Source organism: Canis lupus, chromosome 34 (assembly GCF_048164855.1).
Source record: "Canis lupus baileyi chromosome 34, mCanLup2.hap1, whole genome shotgun sequence".
In the NCBI taxonomy this organism is placed as follows: domain Eukaryota; kingdom Metazoa; phylum Chordata; class Mammalia; order Carnivora; family Canidae; genus Canis; species Canis lupus.
This window is the reverse complement of record NC_132871.1, coordinates 12,531,135-12,550,742: the sequence shown is the minus strand read 5'-3', so window position 1 is coordinate 12,550,742 and position 19,608 is coordinate 12,531,135. Positions and strand designations below refer to the sequence as shown.

General features: G+C 35.2%; 1 protein-coding gene across 4 annotated transcripts in view; it reads right to left on the bottom strand.

Moving 5' to 3' along the window:
* The window catches only part of OLA1 (Obg like ATPase 1), a 163,849-nt gene that overhangs the window by 126,684 nt on the left and 17,557 nt on the right, over positions 1-19,608 (bottom strand). For all 4 annotated transcript variants that reach the window (XM_072811029.1, XM_072811032.1, XM_072811030.1 and 1 more), the window contains 2 exons: positions 18,747-18,890; positions 14,339-14,466 (listed from right to left, as the gene is read on the bottom strand). In XM_072811029.1, the coding sequence (XP_072667130.1) occupies positions 14,339-14,466; positions 18,747-18,890 (272 nt within the window). The remainder of the gene's footprint in view (positions 1-14,338; positions 14,467-18,746; positions 18,891-19,608) is intronic.

Below are 19,608 nucleotides of genomic sequence, written 5' to 3'. Positions count from 1 at the left end.
GTTTCTAAATTGGAAACAAAACTGTCCCATAGCTCAGAAAGCAGAATTCTTCTTTCTAGTCTATAAGCTCGTATCTCTAAGTACCTGTTGAGAAACTTTAAGAAGTTATATCTATAAATATCTTAACAGTAGGTGCAGTCATACTGCCAAAGGTGCTGTCCTTCAGATAACACACAAACGCCTTAGCTTCCTGTTGAACTATCACTTCAAAATGCCAGCTTAAAAAAAAGCTAAGGATTCAGTGAAATCAATAGCCTCGTCATGTTCAAAGCTTTAAACACCTAATGATAGGAAGTTATATTGCTTCTAAAAATTGATAAAAAAAAAAAAGTCACACTGGCTCACTAAACCCTAGTAAAAAATTAATCATCTCCCGAATAAAACATCTGTTATCAGAAATTGCTGTATGTATGATTTTAAAAAAATATTTCTTTATCATAAGATGGTTGCTGTTTCACTATTCTATACTAAATCTTTGGCAAATGGTCTTCAGGAGAACTCTGTTTATAGGATATGTAAGAAAACCCTATCATTAAGTCCCATCCCTTCTTCACAAAGTCTTTTTTTTTTTCTTTAAGATTTTATTTATTTATTCATGAGAGACACAGAGAGAGAGGCAGAGACATAGGCAGAGGGAGAAGCAGGCTCCCTGAGGGGAGTCCGATGCGGGACTCGATCCCAGGATCACGACCTGAACCAAAGGCAGACACTCAACCACTGAGCCATGCAGGTGTCCCAACCAGTAACTAATTTTTAAGGTAACATTTTGAAAAGTACATCCTAAACATCATACATTTGAATTTCTGCTCCAAAATAAATGAAGGCTTAGGCTTTTGTTTGTTCTTAATTTTATAAAGCTCCTTCAGGGCTTGGTTTAGTCAGTAGAGTATTCAACTCTCTTGATCTCAGGGTCATGAGTTCATACCTCACTTTGAGCACAGAGCTTTCTTATAAATACATACATACTAATAAAATAAAATAATTTAAAAACTCCTTTGGCTTATATAAATAACTAGCCTATTAAGGAAATGTGGATAATGAGCTTCAAAAAAAACTTAAAAATAAATAGTATTTATCTTTTTACAATAGATACTCATAACAAAATCTACCAAAACAGTGATATACACTAAGTATAATAGATACCTGTTCTATTTTCAAAAAGTTAATCCATTAAATAATTTTTAGAATGTTAATTTCCAGTGTTTCTTCAAACACCAGAAACTATAATTTTTCTTTTTCTTTTGTAGTGGTAAGGTCCAGTAAAAATAAAAAAATAAAAAAAAAAAAAGTTAAAAAAAAAAAGAATATTCACAGAGAATTCATAAAGATTTTGGGTTTTTTGTTTTTAAGATTTTATTTATTTATTCATGAGAACACACAGAGAGGAGAGAGAAGAGAGGCAGAGACACAGGCAGAGGGAGAAGCAGGTGCCATGCAGGGAGCCTGACATGGGACTCGATCCCAGGTCTCCAGGATCATGCCCTGGGCTGAAGGCGGTGCTAAAACGCTGAGCCACCTGGGCTGCCCAAGAATTTCTGTTTTACAATTAATATTACATCATTAGCAATGGACATAACCAAAACTATTCACAGTTGTTTACCCAAAATGGATGCCAATTATGAGAAAAATATGGACACATTCCCACTTTTTTTTTTAAATTTAAATTCAATTTAGTTAACATATAGTTTCAGGGATACAATTTAATGATTCATCAGTTGCATATAACATCCAGTGCTCATTACATCAAGCGTTCTCCTTAACGTCCATCACCCAGTTACCCTATTACCCTACCCATTTCCCCTCCAGTGACCCACAGTTTGTTTTCTAGAGTTAAGAGTCTCTTACGGTTTGCCTCCCTCTCTGTTTTCATCTTTATTTTTCTTCCCTTATGTTCATCTTTTTGTTTCTTAAATTCCATATGTGAGTGAAATCATATGGTATTTGTCTTTCTCTGATTAGCTTATTTTACTTAACATAGTACCCTCTAGTTCTATCTACATCATTGTAAATGGCAAGATTTCATTCTTTGACGGCTGAGTAATATTGTGTGTGTGTGTGTGTGTGTGTGTGTGTGTGTGTGTACACCCCACATCTTTATCCATTCATCTGTTGATGCATATCTGGGCTTTTCCCACAATTTGGCTAATGTGGACATTGCTGCTATAAACACTGGGGTGCATGTGCTCCTTTGAATCACTATGTTTGTATCCTTTGGATAAATACTTAGTAGTGCAACTGCTGGATCATAGGGTAGTTCTATTTTTAACTTTTTGAGGAACCTCCATATGTTTTGGCTGTACCAGCTTACATTCCCACCAACAGTGTAAGAGGATTTTGGTTTCCCTTTCTCTGCCTCCTCGCCAACACCTGCTGTGGTTAATTTTAGCCATTCTGACAGCTGTCAGGTGGTATGTCATCATGGTTTGATTTGTATTTCCCCGATGATGAGTAATGTTGAGTATCTTTTCATGTGTCTGTTAAACGTCTGGATGTCTTCTTTGGAAGAATGTCCACACTCAGTGTGGAGTCTTCTCCAGATTCTTTCTCCTTTCCCCTCTGCCTCTCTCTCTCTCTCTCACTTCCTCCCTCCCTCCCTCCCTTCTTTGGAAAATGTCTGTTCATGTTTTCTGCCCGTTTCTTGACTAGACTACTTATTTTGGGAATGCTGAATTTGATTAAACTTTATATATTTTGGATACTAACCCTTTATCTGTCATTTGCAAATATCTTCTCCATATCATAGATTGTCTTTTAGTTTTGTTGATTGTTTCCTTTGCTGTGCAAAGCTTTTTATTTTGATGAAGTCCCAACAGTTCATTTTTGTTTTTGTTTCCCTTGCCTCTTGAGACATGTCTAGCAAGAAGTTGCTGCAGCCAAGATTAAAGGTTGCTGCCTATGTTCTCCTCTAAGATTTTCATGGATTCCTTCTCACATTTAGGTCTTTCATTCATTTTGAGTCAAATTTTGTGTATGGTATGAAAAAGTGATCCAGTTTCATTCTTCTACATTTGACTGTACAATGTGCCCAACACCATTTGTTGAAGAGACTGTCTTTTTTCCCTTGGCTATTCTTTCCTGCTTTGTCAGATTAGCTGGCCATAGAATTGAGGGTCCATTTCTGGGTTCTCTATTCTGAAAATTCCCACTTTTTAAAAAGCTTTTCTCTTTTTAAAATCATACAAAGTGGATAGCTGGGTGGCTCAGTCAGTTAAGCATCTGCTTTCTGTTCAGGTCATGATCCCAGGATCCTGGGAATGAGTCCCACATCAGGCTCCCTGCTCATGGAGAGCCTGCTTTTCCCTCTCTGCCTGCCACTCCCCCTGTTTGTGCAATCTCTCTCTGCCACATAAATAAATAAAATCTGTAAAAAATAATAATAAAACAAAATCATACAAACCATTAAAATATGTTCTGTATAGTTCAAAAAACCTGAAAAAACAGTCAGCTAAAAAATAACACAACTTATCAACTATATATCAGTAAAAAGCAAAGAAAGAAAGGCAGGTAGACAGACACACAAAGCTAATCAAAGAAAAAGTTTCTGCATAATTTCAAACATTCAAGATACTTTGGGGGTGGAGGAGCAATTAGGTAGGAGAACAATTATTTAGAACATAACCAACATTCAAAAACAGTTTGATACTCAGACCAAAGAAAAGAATATATATCTCAAAAGTATCCAATTGCCTGTAGATTCTCAAGAATCGAATCAACTTTATAGTGGGACTTTTAAAGTATCCTACCACAGTGAACCTACCAATTGCCTGTAGATTTTTAAGTGCTGCTAGCAGCATCATTTCAGGCTGACCTGAATTCAAATCACAGCTCTGGTACTCATTAGTTATGTAAATTATGGCCTAATCTCCTAGTCTCTTTATGCCTCAGTTTTCTCATCTTTAAATCAGGCATATTTGGGGAAACTGGGTGGTTGAGCGGCTGCCTTTGGCTCAGGTCCTGACCCCAGGGTCCTGAGATGGAGTTTCACATCAGGCTCCCTGCAGAGAGCCTGCTTCTCCCTCTGCCTAGGACTCTGCCTCTCTCTCTGTCTCTCATGAATAAATATATAAAATCTTAAATTAAAAAAAAAAGAGGTATATTCCCTTCCCTGCAGGACTGTTATGAACAAAGTACACATCATATTAAGCCACACAGTCAACTGTTACATGTAAGCTCCATAAACTTCCAAAAAGAAGAGTATTTATTAATCTAAAAGATTAATAAAACTTGCTACAGATACTGCCAGGACCCTGGCTACTGATCATTTGTCAACTTATTCCCTTCACAAATCAAAATGAAAATACCAGAAGAAAGAATGTGTGAGAGTAAATTTGAAGTCATTCTTTCTCCTTTCTGAAATACGTTTTGTTATTTTTGTTACTAAAAGTGTTAAGAGTCTGCAACATGTATACCTGGAATCCAAGTCACACAAATCTGTTTGTAACCTAAATAAAGTCATCCCATACCCTTTAGGAATTTACAAAATAGGTAATTTTCCACTGCCTTTTTTTAAAAATATAATTTGGGTATCATTTAAAACTGCTTGACCTAGAACTCAAACTTCGAAGCAACTTCTCTGGAATTTAGACAAGTGTTTCTCAAAATGAGTTCACAGACAAAAAGATTCAGAGCTCAAAGACTAACAAAAATTCCTGTGATTAAATAAAAAAGACTTCTTTATTTGCACTGATAATAATAAAGACTTCTTTATTTGCACTGATAATTCTCAACATATATTAATGGACTAATCCAACACAGAACAGGAACTTTGTAACCAGAACTGAATTTACTTTTTTTAATGCAAATTCACATTGGTTTATTTTTGTTTTAAGAGACACAGAGAGGGAGGCAAAGACACAGGCAGAGGGAGAAGCAGGTTCCTGCGGGGAGCCTAATGTGGGACTTGATCCCAGGACCCCAGGACCACAACCTGAGCCAAAGGCAGACACTCAACCACTGAGCCACCCAGGTGCCCCCAGGACTGAGTTTAAAATCTGATTTCTAACTGTTACTAGCCATGTAATTTTGGGCAAGTACTATAACTCCTCCACTCTTTGGATTCCTCATTTACAAAATCAGGACAATAACGGTACCTATTCTTATTGAGGTATTAAGAAGAGTAACTGAGTTAATATTTGTACAAGGCATAGAATACTATATATTGTTAAAATAAAAGTGCTTAGGGCAGCCCAGGTGGCTCAGCGGTTTAGCGCCGCCTTCAGCCCAGGGTGTGATCCTGGAGACCCGGGATGGAGTCCCACGTCCCACGTCGGCTCCCTGCATGCAGCCTGCTTCTCCCTCTGCCTGTGTCTCTGCCTCTCTCTCCGTGTCTCTCATGAATAAATAAATAAACAAATCTTTTTTTTTAAAAAAGTACTTAGACTTTAGTTTGAGTTAGCATTTCTCAAATTGTGATCGACAACAAAATCTGTGGTACTTTTTCTCCTAATTTCAATTATGACTCTTTATCCTTTCATGGAAGGATATTATATATAAAATACATAAAAACATATGAGGTAAGGTCTCTGTGTTGAAGGTAATTAGCCTCTGATATTTCTCACAGAAAGTTAATCCTCTGTGATGTCATAAAAATAATTAAAAAATACTAAAAAGTACAATTCAAGTATTTTTCTAGGAAAACCAAATAATTCAACTGAAATTCCATTTTTGTGGCATTCTTTGTCTCACTATTGAATGTTCATTCAGGTAACACAATTACAGAGAATTTTTTTAAAAAAAGGAAATCCTTCAAAGTTAGCTATTTGTTTTAATGGCTTGAAAAACATAGGCCATGCAAAGAGGCAGAAACCTAAAAACACATGTAAATTTTGAGTTATGTTTAACTCAACATATATCTAACATTCTGGAAATTCCAGCACAATAAACAGCACCTTATTTTCAGGCATAAAATGAGAGCGAGGTATTTTGGACACACAACTTTGCTTACTGAAATTAAGAACTTCAAGCCCTCATCAATTCCACTCTCCTATACTCCAGAGAGGACAGACAGTGGCACAAGAACAGCCTACCAAACTGTGTTCCCATTCCCCTACCTACAATCCATAGCACTCACTCCCTGAGCTGCTGAAACTATACCTGGCAGAAATTTCTTTCCTAAAAAAAAAAAAGAAAGAAAGAAATGTCTTTCCTACCTGCAAGAAAACATTCAAAATGGATATTATGTCTTATATATATTCAACTACTTGGGCAATGAAGAAGTAATTGAAAAGACAATAAAGGGCTTTCATAAAGAAATCTAGTTAAAATTTGCCTAAATTTGTCAACAAATCTTTGCAATAGCTATTCTCTCTTAAAGTTTACTTTAAAATCCTCTACATGATTCATCTCATTTGTTAAAATGTCACTTATTTGAAAAATTACTTATACTAATGTGTCATCCTAATGTGCTATGTTTTGGTTCCCTCAGCTGGTATTTTATGCATTAAATTTGTAAAAATTGTATTCTTTTTTTTATTACAAATATTGTGGGGTTTTTTAAGATTTTATTTATTTACTCATGAGAAACAGAGACAGAGAGGTAGAGACACAGGCTGAGGGAGAAGCAGGCTCCATGCAGGGAGCCCGACATGGGACTCGATCCTAGGTCTCCAGGATCACGCCCTGGGCCGAGGGCAGCGCTAAACCACTGAGCACCCAGGCTGCCCTAAAAGCTTTATTCTTATCTTACATTGAATCCTTCCCTCTCCATCTCACGTTTTCAGAGAAAACTAACTCTTCAAGTTACTCTTAATTCTATTAAAAACTCTGTTTAAAAAGGTTTTGCTTTCATCAGCATGTATTAATAACACTTTTCAAGAGCTTTTTTTTACGTTATAAAATACTTGATCATAAACTTAACCCAAGCAGAGTTTATATTACATTTAACAAACAAAAGTACATTTATTTTCCCCATCAATAGAGCTGACGTATGATTTTATAGTCCACTACTTTTAAGTATTAATATGATTCAAAGACCCAGTATCTTGTTTAGTGAAATAGGTAACCAAATTGAGAAAGGGGCATTCTAAATAAATGCAAGACAGATAAGAAATCTAATGGCAGTGAATCCATCAAAATCCTTTACTGATTTTCTACTTGATAAAATCATCAAACCCTATGTATTTCATTCAGCAATACAAATGATTGGAAACAAAATATTCTACCTAGATAGGTACTTACAAAAGCATGCAAACATTGTAATCTAACCCAAGTCCCCAAACTCCTACTCCATGGAGTTCTGGCACAGGCTTCAAGAGTAAAAGCTACCTTTACAAGGGAATATTATTCAGCCATAAAAGTGAATGAAATCTTGCCTTCTGCCACAACACAGATGGAGATATGAGTATAATGCTAAGCGAAATAAGTCAGAGAAAGACAAATACCATATGATTTCACTCATATGTGGGATTAAAGAGACAAACCAAGAAAGAGTCTCTTAAGGATATAGTACAAACTGATGGCTACCAGAGGAGAGGTGGGTGGGAGGATGGGTGAAATATATGATGTGGATTAAGGAGGGCACTTAGGATGAGCACTTGTTATGCTATACAAAGTTAGTTTAATCAAAGGGATTGACATCTTTCAATTATGTGACTTGAGCAAACTGTTTTATCTTTCTAAGCTTTGGTTTTCCCATTTTCAAAAGATGACAATAAGGTATATACATCTCCTGGGATCTTTGATGATCATGACTTAACAATTTAAAAAGCACTAAATAAACAAAGACCTATACGGTTATTCATTATTATTATAAGTCAGACCTAGTTGGGGCACCTGGGTGGCACAGCCGGTTAAGCATCTAGCTATTGGTTTCAGCTCAAGTCATGATCTTAGGGTCCTGAGATAGAGCCCCAAGTCAGGCTCCATGCTCAGCATGGAGTCTGCTTAAGACTCCCTCCCCAGGGCACCTCGGTGGCTCGGTCAGTTAAGCATCTGCCTTAGGCTCAGGTCACGATTTCAGGGTCCTGGGATCAAGCCTCACATTGGGCTCCTTACTCAGCAGAGAGTCTTCTGCTTCTCCCTCTCCCTCTGTGCATGCATGCTCACTCTCTCTCTCTCTTGGTCTGTCTCTCTCTCATGAATGTGCTTTTTCAAAAAAATAAATAAATCTTTTTAAAAAGAGGCTCTCACTCCCCTAAGATAAATAAAATATTTAAAAGAAACTTTAAAAAAATAAGTTGGACCTAGTTGTTTGGTCAGATAGGCCTTTTGGTAGGTCTGGAGTACACCATAACCTATAATCCTGCTTCTCAAATTGGGAACTGCATACTGCTGGAAGTACAAAGGAAAGTAAACCATGAAATGCTAAAACTTTTCCTTGGACGTCAAGTGTCTGGAGCTACACTGTGTACCCAAGGCCCCCATGTTCCTCATCCTTTGCAGTTAGAGCTCGTAGGTAGAAAAGATTGGCAAACACAGGATTCTTTACATTTTCATAACATTTTGTATTTCTGAGCACTTTATGTTTTAGAGATAGGCAGTTTTGCCCATTAGTTCAGGACTCAGTCTGGTTTAAGACAAAATTTTAAGAATGTTTACAAAGCAAACTTCGAAAGAAAAAAGGGGTAGTATTTCCCAAAACACCAAGACTGAAGGAAACACTGTGTTATTTAGAAAACACTTAAAAGATCCATTAAAAAATAGGAAGAAAACTGAAACAGTATAAAACAGAAAACCAATCGCCTCTGGATTAACTTCAGTTTCTTCTAGGTTCCTGAAACATGTCTAATGGTAGGCCCAACGGATATGCTAATAACACCATTAGCTTTCACCTGTAAACATCTTTCCAAAATGAAACAAAACAATACACAATGCTATTATTTCACTGATACAAAACCCAAAAAGACAAAACTCAAGTGATGGAGAACAGATCAATAGTTGTTAGGTTTCAGAGTGGCAATGTGACTACAAAGGGATAGCATAAAATACTTTTTAGGGTGAAGTGTTCTGCACCATGTGTGCTGATGGTTACACAAATCTACACATATGCTAAAATTTATAGAACTGTATATCAATATAAGTCAGTTTTACTATATGATAATTTAAAAAACAAAATATATATATTCCTAAACCTAAACTTTATAAATGAAATATTTTTTTAAATGTTTTACCCAACAAACTTGTCCAAAAATATTAATAGTTTGGAATTTTTAAAGTATTCTCCAGCTGCAAAGATTCTGTACTTATCAGATTAGTGTATGAAAGAGACAAATAATTTCACTTTAATGCACCAAAATCCAAGTTTCTTCACAAAATCCCAGCACTCACAAAATGTCAGGTTTAATTCTAGTTTGTGAATCAGTACAAATAGTGCACCAATCTACTAATTATTATCTAGAAATAGGACATCATCTCCAATGCTTGTACTACTGAAACAACCAGAGTAACAGAGTTCAATTAAACTCCTAGAAGGAACCCCCCCCAAAAAAAAAAAAAAAAAAAACTCCTAGAAGGAAAGGTGACCCAGGTTTTAATTTTCCACATCCTTTTTCTTTCTTGTGTTGCTGAAATTAATATTTAATAAACTATGCATAAAGTGTACAATTTGATATTATATACTGTATATGTATGTAATACTGTATGTATATATGTATGTATATCCATATACAGTATGTATATACCTGGAATACCATCACCATAATCAAGATTATGAACATATCCATCACTCCAAGTTTAATCCTGCCCCTTCCAACTTCCCCTCATTCCCTAGACCCCAGGAAATCAGTGATGTGCCTTCTGATATAATAGTTTGTATTTTCTAGAATCTTATATAAATGGAATCATATAGTTTATGCTCTTTTTCTAGATTGGCTTCTAACTTAGCATAATTATTTTGAGATTAATCCATGTTACTATGCACAGAAAAAAAATGTTAACATTACATCTACCTCCTATATAAAATTAGTTTGTATTTGCAACAAACTGGCTTACATACTAAAGGAGTATCTTCAATAAGCTACATAAGAAGTTTCACATAATGAACAAATTATTAGATCATTCCTTAATGTTCTTTTGAAAGGGCTTAAGCATTTTTTAAAGTTTTCTAAACATTTAAAATAGCAAGAAAAATAAGTCACCCTGCAACAAGACTGATTTTGTTTTCAAGTTAATTTTAATAAGAGATTCACTTATACTATTAAAAATACTTCCCACAAAGTTTTGTTTATAAAATTCACCATAATAAAAAGGTTAGCTCTCATACTTCCCATTATGCAAAGTCTGGCAATTTTTGTATTTCTGTGTGTCCCAGTAAGACTTATTCTTGCTTCAGCAACCCATTTACTCTAAATAATCAATCTCTTTCTTTCCTCCTTCCCCAACATATTATTCCCACTCGATCTTTACCTCTCAGGAACTTGGTGTTCCTCAAGTCAACACCACACACTCACACACACATGCTCTCTTCTTTGCGCACAATTGAAGAATGGCATCCTGTGTTTATACGACCATGTATTCAATGTCTGTCTCCTCCACTGGTTTGTAAGCTCTATAAGGGCAAGAGTCATACTTGTTTTTACTTACCATTACGTCCCTCAGCATCTAGCACACTTGAAAGAGGTGCTCCATAAATAATATGTCAAATGAGTAAGACAGAATGAACTAAAGACTTAAAGCCAAAGCAAACCTATTTATATTTAAGACTTAAAGCCAATAGCAAACCTATTTATATTTAAAACAAGAATAAATTTTTGATGACATAAATAAATATATATATATATATATATATTTACATATGTCTAATAACCAACAGAAGTAACAAGGTGAGGGAGAAGTTAATTTTTAAAAATTTAATGGAGGGGATCCCTGGGTGGCTCAGTGGTTTGGCACCTGCCATTGGCCTGCGGCGCGATCCTGGAGTCCCGGGATCGAGTCCCATGTCTGGCTCCCGGCATGGAGCCTGCTTCTCCCTCCTCCTGTGTCTCTGCCTCTCTCTCTCTCTCTCTCTCTCTCTCTCTCTCTCATAAATAAATAAATAAATATTTAAAAATAATATTAAATAAATAAATAAAATTTAATGGAGAGAAACACAGCATTAACAAGTTAAAATTCAAAATAAACCACAACTTCCTATTCATTTTTTCTCCCTCCTAACATTCAGATGTTCTAATAGAAAGCTTAGAAGTGCCCTAAGCATTAATACGTACATCATCACTGTACTGTCCCTTTCCTTAGTAGTTTTGTTTTTTTTAAGTCATTTCCACGCCCAATGTGGGTCTCAACCTCTCAACCTCAAAACTGAGTAGCATGCTCTGCCAACTGAGTCAGCCAGATATCCTATCCATTTCCTTAATAGTTTTAAAACAACTGCCTAAAACAAAAATAGAAAAGCTAAAAAAATATAAACATAGAAAATGGATTTTTTTCACTAAAATAAGAAATAATGAATTTAACAATTAAGACAAGTTTCAAACGTAGTGATAGGCAAGTAAGTAAACAACTCCCCAGTAAGTTTAAAAAAAAAAAAAAGTCCAAATCCAACAATGTAATTACATTTATTAATATAATTATTCAATATATATATTTCCACCACTAGACTAGAAGCTTGATAAAACCAGAGTATGTTAGACTCTGCTACCCGTTATCAATTTTCAGCACCTAGAACACAAAGTATTTACAACTTAATTAATAAACAAGTCAACTGCATTTCTGGTGACTTTAAGATATTTGAAGAAAATAATGTTTAAATAAGAAGTAATATAAAAGATAAAATCTTATTTCACATTCATATTTAGCAATCTGATTACTGAAGACAAAAATACACCATAATTTAGAATTAAGGAATTCCCAATTTTCACAGCTTCAAAGAAATCACCTTAATCTCTGCAAGTCTTTTTTACTGATTGGAATTCTATGAAGGTATTTTTAAAATTCTGGTTATAAAAGTAACATCTGGGTTCTGTGCCCTATACAACAATATATACCATATTTAATCAATTCTAAGATGCATATTTTCACAGTTTAACACCTCTGAAATCAAATTAGTATAAGAAACCAAAATATCTAGTTTAAATGGATTTTTTTCCTCTTTTTACAACAGCTTTAGCCTGAACGAAATACAACAAAGTATGTATGCTCCCAACCAAATTCATATTTACCCTAAGAGTTAAAAAAACATATCAGATGAATGTTGGATAACAGATAAACCAAAGGCTTGATTGCATTTATTAATGGTTTTAGGCCATTCTCAGGATCTCACCATCACCCTGAGCTGTTCCCACCTCTGGAAATGTTAAGTCAAATAGCCCTCTCTAACCACATACCCTCTTATGCCACCGTATCTGCTCTTGAACCTCCTCAGGAAATTAGATCCATGACCCTTCTATTTTTCAGTCCTCTGCTATGTTCCCTCCTACACTACGTTAGCTCTATTCCACCCATCAGTTCAATCCTTTTCACACTCAAAACTCCAGTTTTCTCATTCTCATCCTCCTGTCACACTTGCCTAATCAATCCTACTTCCTTATAGACATCACTTATCTGAATGTCCCAGGTACGCATACTCAAAAAACTGTCCCAAACTGGGGTGCTTGGGTGGCTCAATCAGTTAAATGTCCAACTCTTGATTTCAGCCCAGGGTCATAAGATCAAGCCCCAAGTCGGGCTCTGTGCTGAGTGTGGAGCCTGCTTGGAATTCTCTCCCCTTCTTCTGCTCCTTCTGCTCTCAAGCTCTTTCTCTCTCGAAAGAAAGAAAGAAAGAAAGAAAGAAAGAAAGAAAGAAAGAAAGAAAGAAAGAAAGAAAGAAGAAAGAGAGAAAGAAAGAAAGAAAGAAAGAGAGAAAGAGAAAAAGAGAAAGAGAAAAAGAAAAAGAAAAAGAAAAAGAAAAAGAAAAAGAAAAAGAAAAAGAAAAAGAAAAAGAAAAAGAAAGAAAAAAGTCCCAAACTGACCTCATTAACTCTCTCCCAATACTAATACTTGCTGGTCCTTCTACATTTAACATGTCAATGAAGGGCATCAAGATTCATTCAACTAGCCCACTTTAGAAACCAAGGAGTCATACTTGATTCCACTTCTCTTTGAAACTCTCACATCAGTCACCAAAACGAGTAAAAAATCAAACTGTCAGCAAAACAGTCTCTTCCCAATGCACATGCTTTAAGTAACACCACTCTATATAACTTAATTCCACCCCCACTTCCCCCTCAACCCCAACCATAACCCTATTTTTCACCTGCACCACAAACCCTTCCAGAACGGGTCTCCATACCTCTACCCAACATGGAGCTACCTAAATCAGTGCTTCTCAAACTATGTATGGTGGACTTTTGTAAAATACAATAAATATGAATTCCTAGGCAAATTAATTTTTTTAAAAAACACAAAAATACTAGCACAATTTATTAGATTCAAATAACAAAAAAATTCACCAAACAGCTACAAAATTTTGTAAATGCTCTTTTATATTGCTAATGTTATCTAGTCATGGACGAGAAACTAACAAAAGCACTAAGCGGACCACAACTGGCCTGAACCAAACTTGCATTTCCTTCAATTGCACTGATTTGTTCATTACAATACTATGCAGTAAGGTCTTGATCTGAAACTTAACCCAAACCTAACCTAAATCTTTTTCTTTTTTTGTAAAGATTTTATTTGTTTATTCATGAGAGACACAGAAAGAGAAGCAGAGACACAGGCAGAGGGAGAAGCAGGCTCCATGCAGAGAGCCCGATGTGGGACTCGATCCTGGGACCCTGGGATCATGATCTGAGCCGAAGGCAGAACCTCAACCGCTGAGCCATCCAGGCATCCCGAACCTAAATCTTTCTATCAAAGAATTACTATGTTCTTGGCTCACTTCTGCACTCAAAAAAACATAAACTAGCACATAGTTCTACCAGTTTTTCTCTTTGCTTTATAACCCTCTCGCCATTAAAGACTAACTCATCTATAGTTTCTCCTTAACCCTCTCATCTCAATAAATAATCTGGATGCCTTTCTGTTCTTTGAAATAAAGGAATCCTCTCCTCTATTAATTCTGCTTTCTCAACACGTGGAAAGCAAGAATGCAGAAAAGTTCCATAAGTTAAAGAAATTTCAAAATGCCTTTATAATCAACAAAATCACTTTCACACAGAAACACTTCCCAGTAGATCTAATCCAGAACAGGGGATGAAATTCAATTAGAATATCAATACAGCACATATTTGCTATGGAATAAGGCTTCTTGTGTGGAAATGGTACTAAATAACATTAAAATCACAATTAGCAGACCAATCCATGATTCATCTTGTGAAGCAAATCAAATCTATTAATCAGTCATTTCTAATTTTATTTGAGCAATAATGGAAAGAAAACTCTGATTATAATGAAATGAATCAATTAAATAAACAACTGTACTTACGTGTTAGATGAAAGATTCCGTCACAGGCACTGATATGAGATAAAAAGGCATTTCCCAGGCCTTGACCATTGTGAGCTCCTTTCACAAGACCAGCAATATCCACCACATTTAGAAAGGCAGGAATTTTGCTGAAAAAAAAAAAAAAATATATATATATATATATATAAAACAGTACTAAGAAGCTGTTTGTTAAACAAATCTATTTCCAAAATATTTTATATGAAGTAATCCTTTCCCTTCTAGAATAATGTTTAGAAGACTCTCAATAATGATTTCATAAATGAATACCAAAAACTTAAATAAAAAATAATCTTTTAATACTTTAGGACTTTCTTACCTAGGAAAATGAAGGAAAACTGTAAAGCAGAATAGATGTTTTTACTATGTCTATAAAGAACTAAAACTTGGGGCGCCTAGGTGGCTCAGTCAGTAAAGCATTTGCCTTTGGCTCAGGTCATGATCCCAGCATCCTGGAACAGAGCCCCAACCTGAGCTCCCTGCTCAGCGGGGAGCCTGCTTCTCTCTCCCTCTCTCTCTTCCCCTTCCCCTGCTCCAGCTCTCTCTCAAATAAAATCTTTAAAAAAAAAAAACAGAACTAAAACTCATACCATTAATTTTACTATACTGTTCTGTTGGGCCATGCATATAGACACAAAAGCAATGGAGAATATCCTAAGAGTACACTGATTAAAAGTAATCATCATAGAATGAGCCAACATACTTTGTGACTAGCACTGGACTAAGTGTTTTACATATCATTTCAAACTTCAAAACAACTCTATCAGATAAATGCTATTTATTATTTATTAAATCTACTATAAAGATAAGGAAATTGAAAAATAAGAAAGAAAGAAAGAAAGAAAGAAAGAAAGAAAGAAAGAAAGAAAGAAAGAAAGAAAGAAAGAAAGAAAGAAAGAAATTGAGCCTGAGAGGAATTAAGAAATCTATTTATAGTCAGGGGATTACTCAGCTAGTGGTGACAAAACTGGGATTCAAACACAGGATATTTGGATTTGCATTTAATCATCATGTAGGTAATATAGACAAAAATACATGTAACGATGTGAACTAGTTATCAGCATAGTAATAACCTAGTTGTTAACAACAGCAACAGAAATAGAGGTATATATAAAATAACCTTTGCTTTTTGTTCAAAGTAAAGGCATAGTTAACACAAGCTAGAAATCAAGTTAGGAAAACCAGCTGGCTATGTAAATACAGAGATTAAATAAAGTACAACTGAGGGACGGCTGGGTGGCTCAGCAGTTGAGCATCTGCCTTCGGCTCAGGGTGTGATCCTAGAGTCCTAGGATCGAGGTCCCACATCGGGCTCCCTGCAGGGAGTCTGCTTCTCCCTCTACCTGTGTCTCTGCCTCTCTCTCTCTCTGTGTCTCTCATTAATAAATATAAGATCTTTTAAACATACATACATACATAAATAAAGTACAATTGACCCTTTAACAACACAGGGGTTAGGGGTGCCGACCCCCACGTGGTCAAATATCCACATATAACTTCTGACCCACAAAAAAACTTAACTACTAATAGCCTATTGACAGAAGCTTTATCAATAAACAATAACAATAAGCAGTTGATTAACATGTATTTATATATATTATATACTGTATTCTTACATATAAAAATAAAACTAGGAAAAGAAAATGTCATTAACAAAATCATGAGGAAGAGAAAATCCATTGACAGTACTGCATTGTAAAAAAAAAAAAAAAAAAAAAAAAACCCTGTGTAAGTAAAGTGGACCTGTACAGTTCAAACCCATGTTGTTTAAGGGTCAACTGTAACTATGAATTAACAATTTTTTTTTGATTTGCTTAACCACAAAGAATCCAAAAATCTGTTACAGAAAAATGAAGAGGGGTTCCAATTCAGGATTTTATTTCCATGAAGGCATTTAACCAATGGTCACTAGCAAAGGAAAAGGGAAATCTTGAGAAATTAATTTCTTCACTGCCTAAAATTTCAATAAATTTGAAGTCTAAGAGCTTTATTATTGTTGTTGTTCTCTTCGGGTCTCTGAAAAATTTCAGCAATGTTACATAACCACACAGTCTAGCAGTGACAAGTCCCACATCTAAAGAGCTGGAGTGGGGAGAGAAGGCAACAGCAATAACAATAGCAGCTAGGGCCTGTACAAGGCATCTCGGTAGGAGAGAGATCTAGCAGTAGCCAGGGACCAAACTGGCAGCGTCCAAAGCAGCCAACAAGACAGAGGGGTCAAGAGATTGGCAACACATAAAGGAATTGAACAAATAAGCACATTAATGGGACAACTGGAGAAATCTAAATGGAATCTATGAATTAGATGGTATAATACAAGACCAATGTTAATGTTGTAATTTTGGTGGTTTATTGTGGTAATGTAGGAGAATGTCTGGGGGCGCCAGGGTGGCTCAGTCAGTTATGTGCCTGATTCCTGGTTTCAGCTTAGATCATGATCCCAGAGTCCTGGGATGGAGTGCCATGATAGCCCCCTCACTCAGTGGGAAGTCTGTTTGAGGAATTTCTCCCTCTCCCTCTCCCTAAAATAAATCAAATAAATCTTTAAAAGAGAGAAAAGGAGAGTAGGATACCTGGGTGGCTCAGTCAGTTAAGCATCTGCCTTCAACTCAGGCCATGATCCCGGGGTCCTGGGACTGAGCTCTGAGTTCAGCCTTTGCGCAGCAGGGAGCCTGCTTCTCCCACTCCCTCTGCCCTTCCCCTCACTCATGCTGTCACTCTCTCTCAAATAAACAAAATATTTTTTTAAAAAGAGAGCGAGAATGTCTGTATTTAGCAAATAAAAATTGGAAGAACTGAAGTGCAATGTGGCATCTCAACTCATTCTCATAGATTCAAAGAAAATTGGGGGAAGGGTACACAAGCATTCTGTGGGTAATTCTGCATCTCTTATGTAAATTTGGAATCATTTAAAAATAAAAAAGGTTTCAAAAAGAAAACAGAAGTCAGTTTGCAGAGTCAATTTCAGGAATATAATTTGAACCATGTCTAATGAATGACATATTGTAACCAATTGAGTAACACTTCCATGAATAAATACCTGAGTGAATAAATGAAAATAGAAGGCCTTCCTTACAGAAGGCCAAAAAATAAGAAATGAGGGGATTATAAAATCACCATGTGGCAATCATCACTATAATAATTAATCAAAAAAAATAAGAGATGCTCAAACTAATGAACGAAAGTTTTAAAAAGTGAATAAATTTGATATACATTTTGTGATTATAACTCATAAGAATTGTGGATAGACTAGATGAAGGGCTGGGGAAAGAGAGGAATCAAGGATAAATCTTGGACTTTGACTTAAGCAACCAGGAAAATAATAATGCTATTTATTGGATTATGAAAGTCCTGAAGAACAAGTTTGGCACAAGGCAGAGTGAAATGAAGTCCATTTTGGACATGTCAAGTCTGAGGCACCTATTTAGTCACCAAAGTGTGAATGTCAAGAAAGTAATTAGATCTATCTGTAGATCAGCAGAGTTTAGGACTAATGACAGAAATTTAAGATTTATCAGCACATTTCAAATAGTGAGAAACTAAAGGCAAATTAAATTCTCAATTAATAGGGAAATAAACTATATATTCATGTAACACAGTATTAAAGTTATATTAGAAATCATTTAAATCTGTATGCTTTAACCTAGAAAAATATTAGCAATACCCCAAGTAAAAATATATTCTATTTTGTAAGTATGTGTGTATACTTTTAGGGAAAAGTATGGAAGGATACATCTCCAAAGTATTTATATCTATGATACCATGGTAAAAGTATAGGTGATTTTTACTTTTCTCTGTATACATATCTATATATCTGAACTTCTACAATGAACCTATATTATCTTATTTTTTCTAGTTAAAGATATAATACATGCTTGTTACAAAAACTTCAAACAATATATAAGAACGTAAACATCAAAAATAAATACAAAGTAAAAATCACCCAAAAATTCCACTACCCAAAGATAATTGTCAAATAGTTTCATATATTTTCTTATGAATATACATATCCACATATAATTTTACATGAATGGAATCATATAATACAGGCTATTTACTCCTCTACTTCATACTTCCCCCCAAAAAATAACTGCCATGTTAACAGCTAGATGTATCTTTTCTCACCCTTCTCTAGGCTCTCTATATTATAATCACCCATAATACAATAATGCTACATTAATTCTGGAGGAAAAAACACTTCTGTATGATTTTTTTTTAAGTAAACTATGTCACACATGGGGCTCAAAACTCACAACCCCGAGATCAGCAGATGCATCTTCTACCAACTGAGCCAGTCAGGCACCCCCTATATGATTTTAAGTATATCACTTGTATATTTTTACTCAGTCTATATAGGGTCAACAAATAAACAATGGCATAAAGATTTTACCTTGCTGGTTTGTGGTACTGGCAAAGAAAGTCAAACCTTTCATCTGGCACAGGTACTCTGCTCTCATTAGGATCAATTGTGCAGAATGGGAAGTTTTCTGCTGAAGCCTGACTGTTGGTTAATACATTGAAGAAGGTAGATTTCCTAAAATAAACAAAAACAACTTCAATCAATTCTTAGGCTAACAATGAGAAAAATTTATCTCATTCTCATTACAATGCTCAAATAAGATCCATGATGATTACAAAACCAATCTGGGAAGAAAAGGTGAAAAATAACAAATGAATGAAATTTACTAACATATGAATTTTTTTACTAACAGAAAAGAATTTATAACAATGCAGCTCATGATTTATAATCAGATTATGTTGTTAGTCTATTTGAAACTTGAAAAGCACTTTACTAAAGAATCTTTTATAAGTAACAACTAGTTTCACACACTATGAAAAGTATTTTATTCCTAAAATAGCCATAGTATCAGTACCACTTCACCGATATATAATACAATCTTCTCTAGCATAAATGTAGAGAGGTGTGCAGCTAGCTAGCTCAATCACTTCCCAAGCATTCTGAATTGGGAAACAGATGCTAATTATCTACTCAGAAATGGGAAGTTGGAGCTCAGATTCCCTACTAATTGTTAGTAATACAGATTACTATTAAGTCTAGAGTTATGAACTGTGAATTATGAAAAATCAAAATGTGGATTTTTTTCAAGGTATAACAAATCAAGGGAAAAAATCTATTAATAACTAGTCACTAATGTTCTAATTATCTGATTCATATTAGGGAATATATGCTTAGAAAATGCTGATTCATATTAACACCAGCTACATTTCTTTTCCTTCTTTTAAAAGTAGGC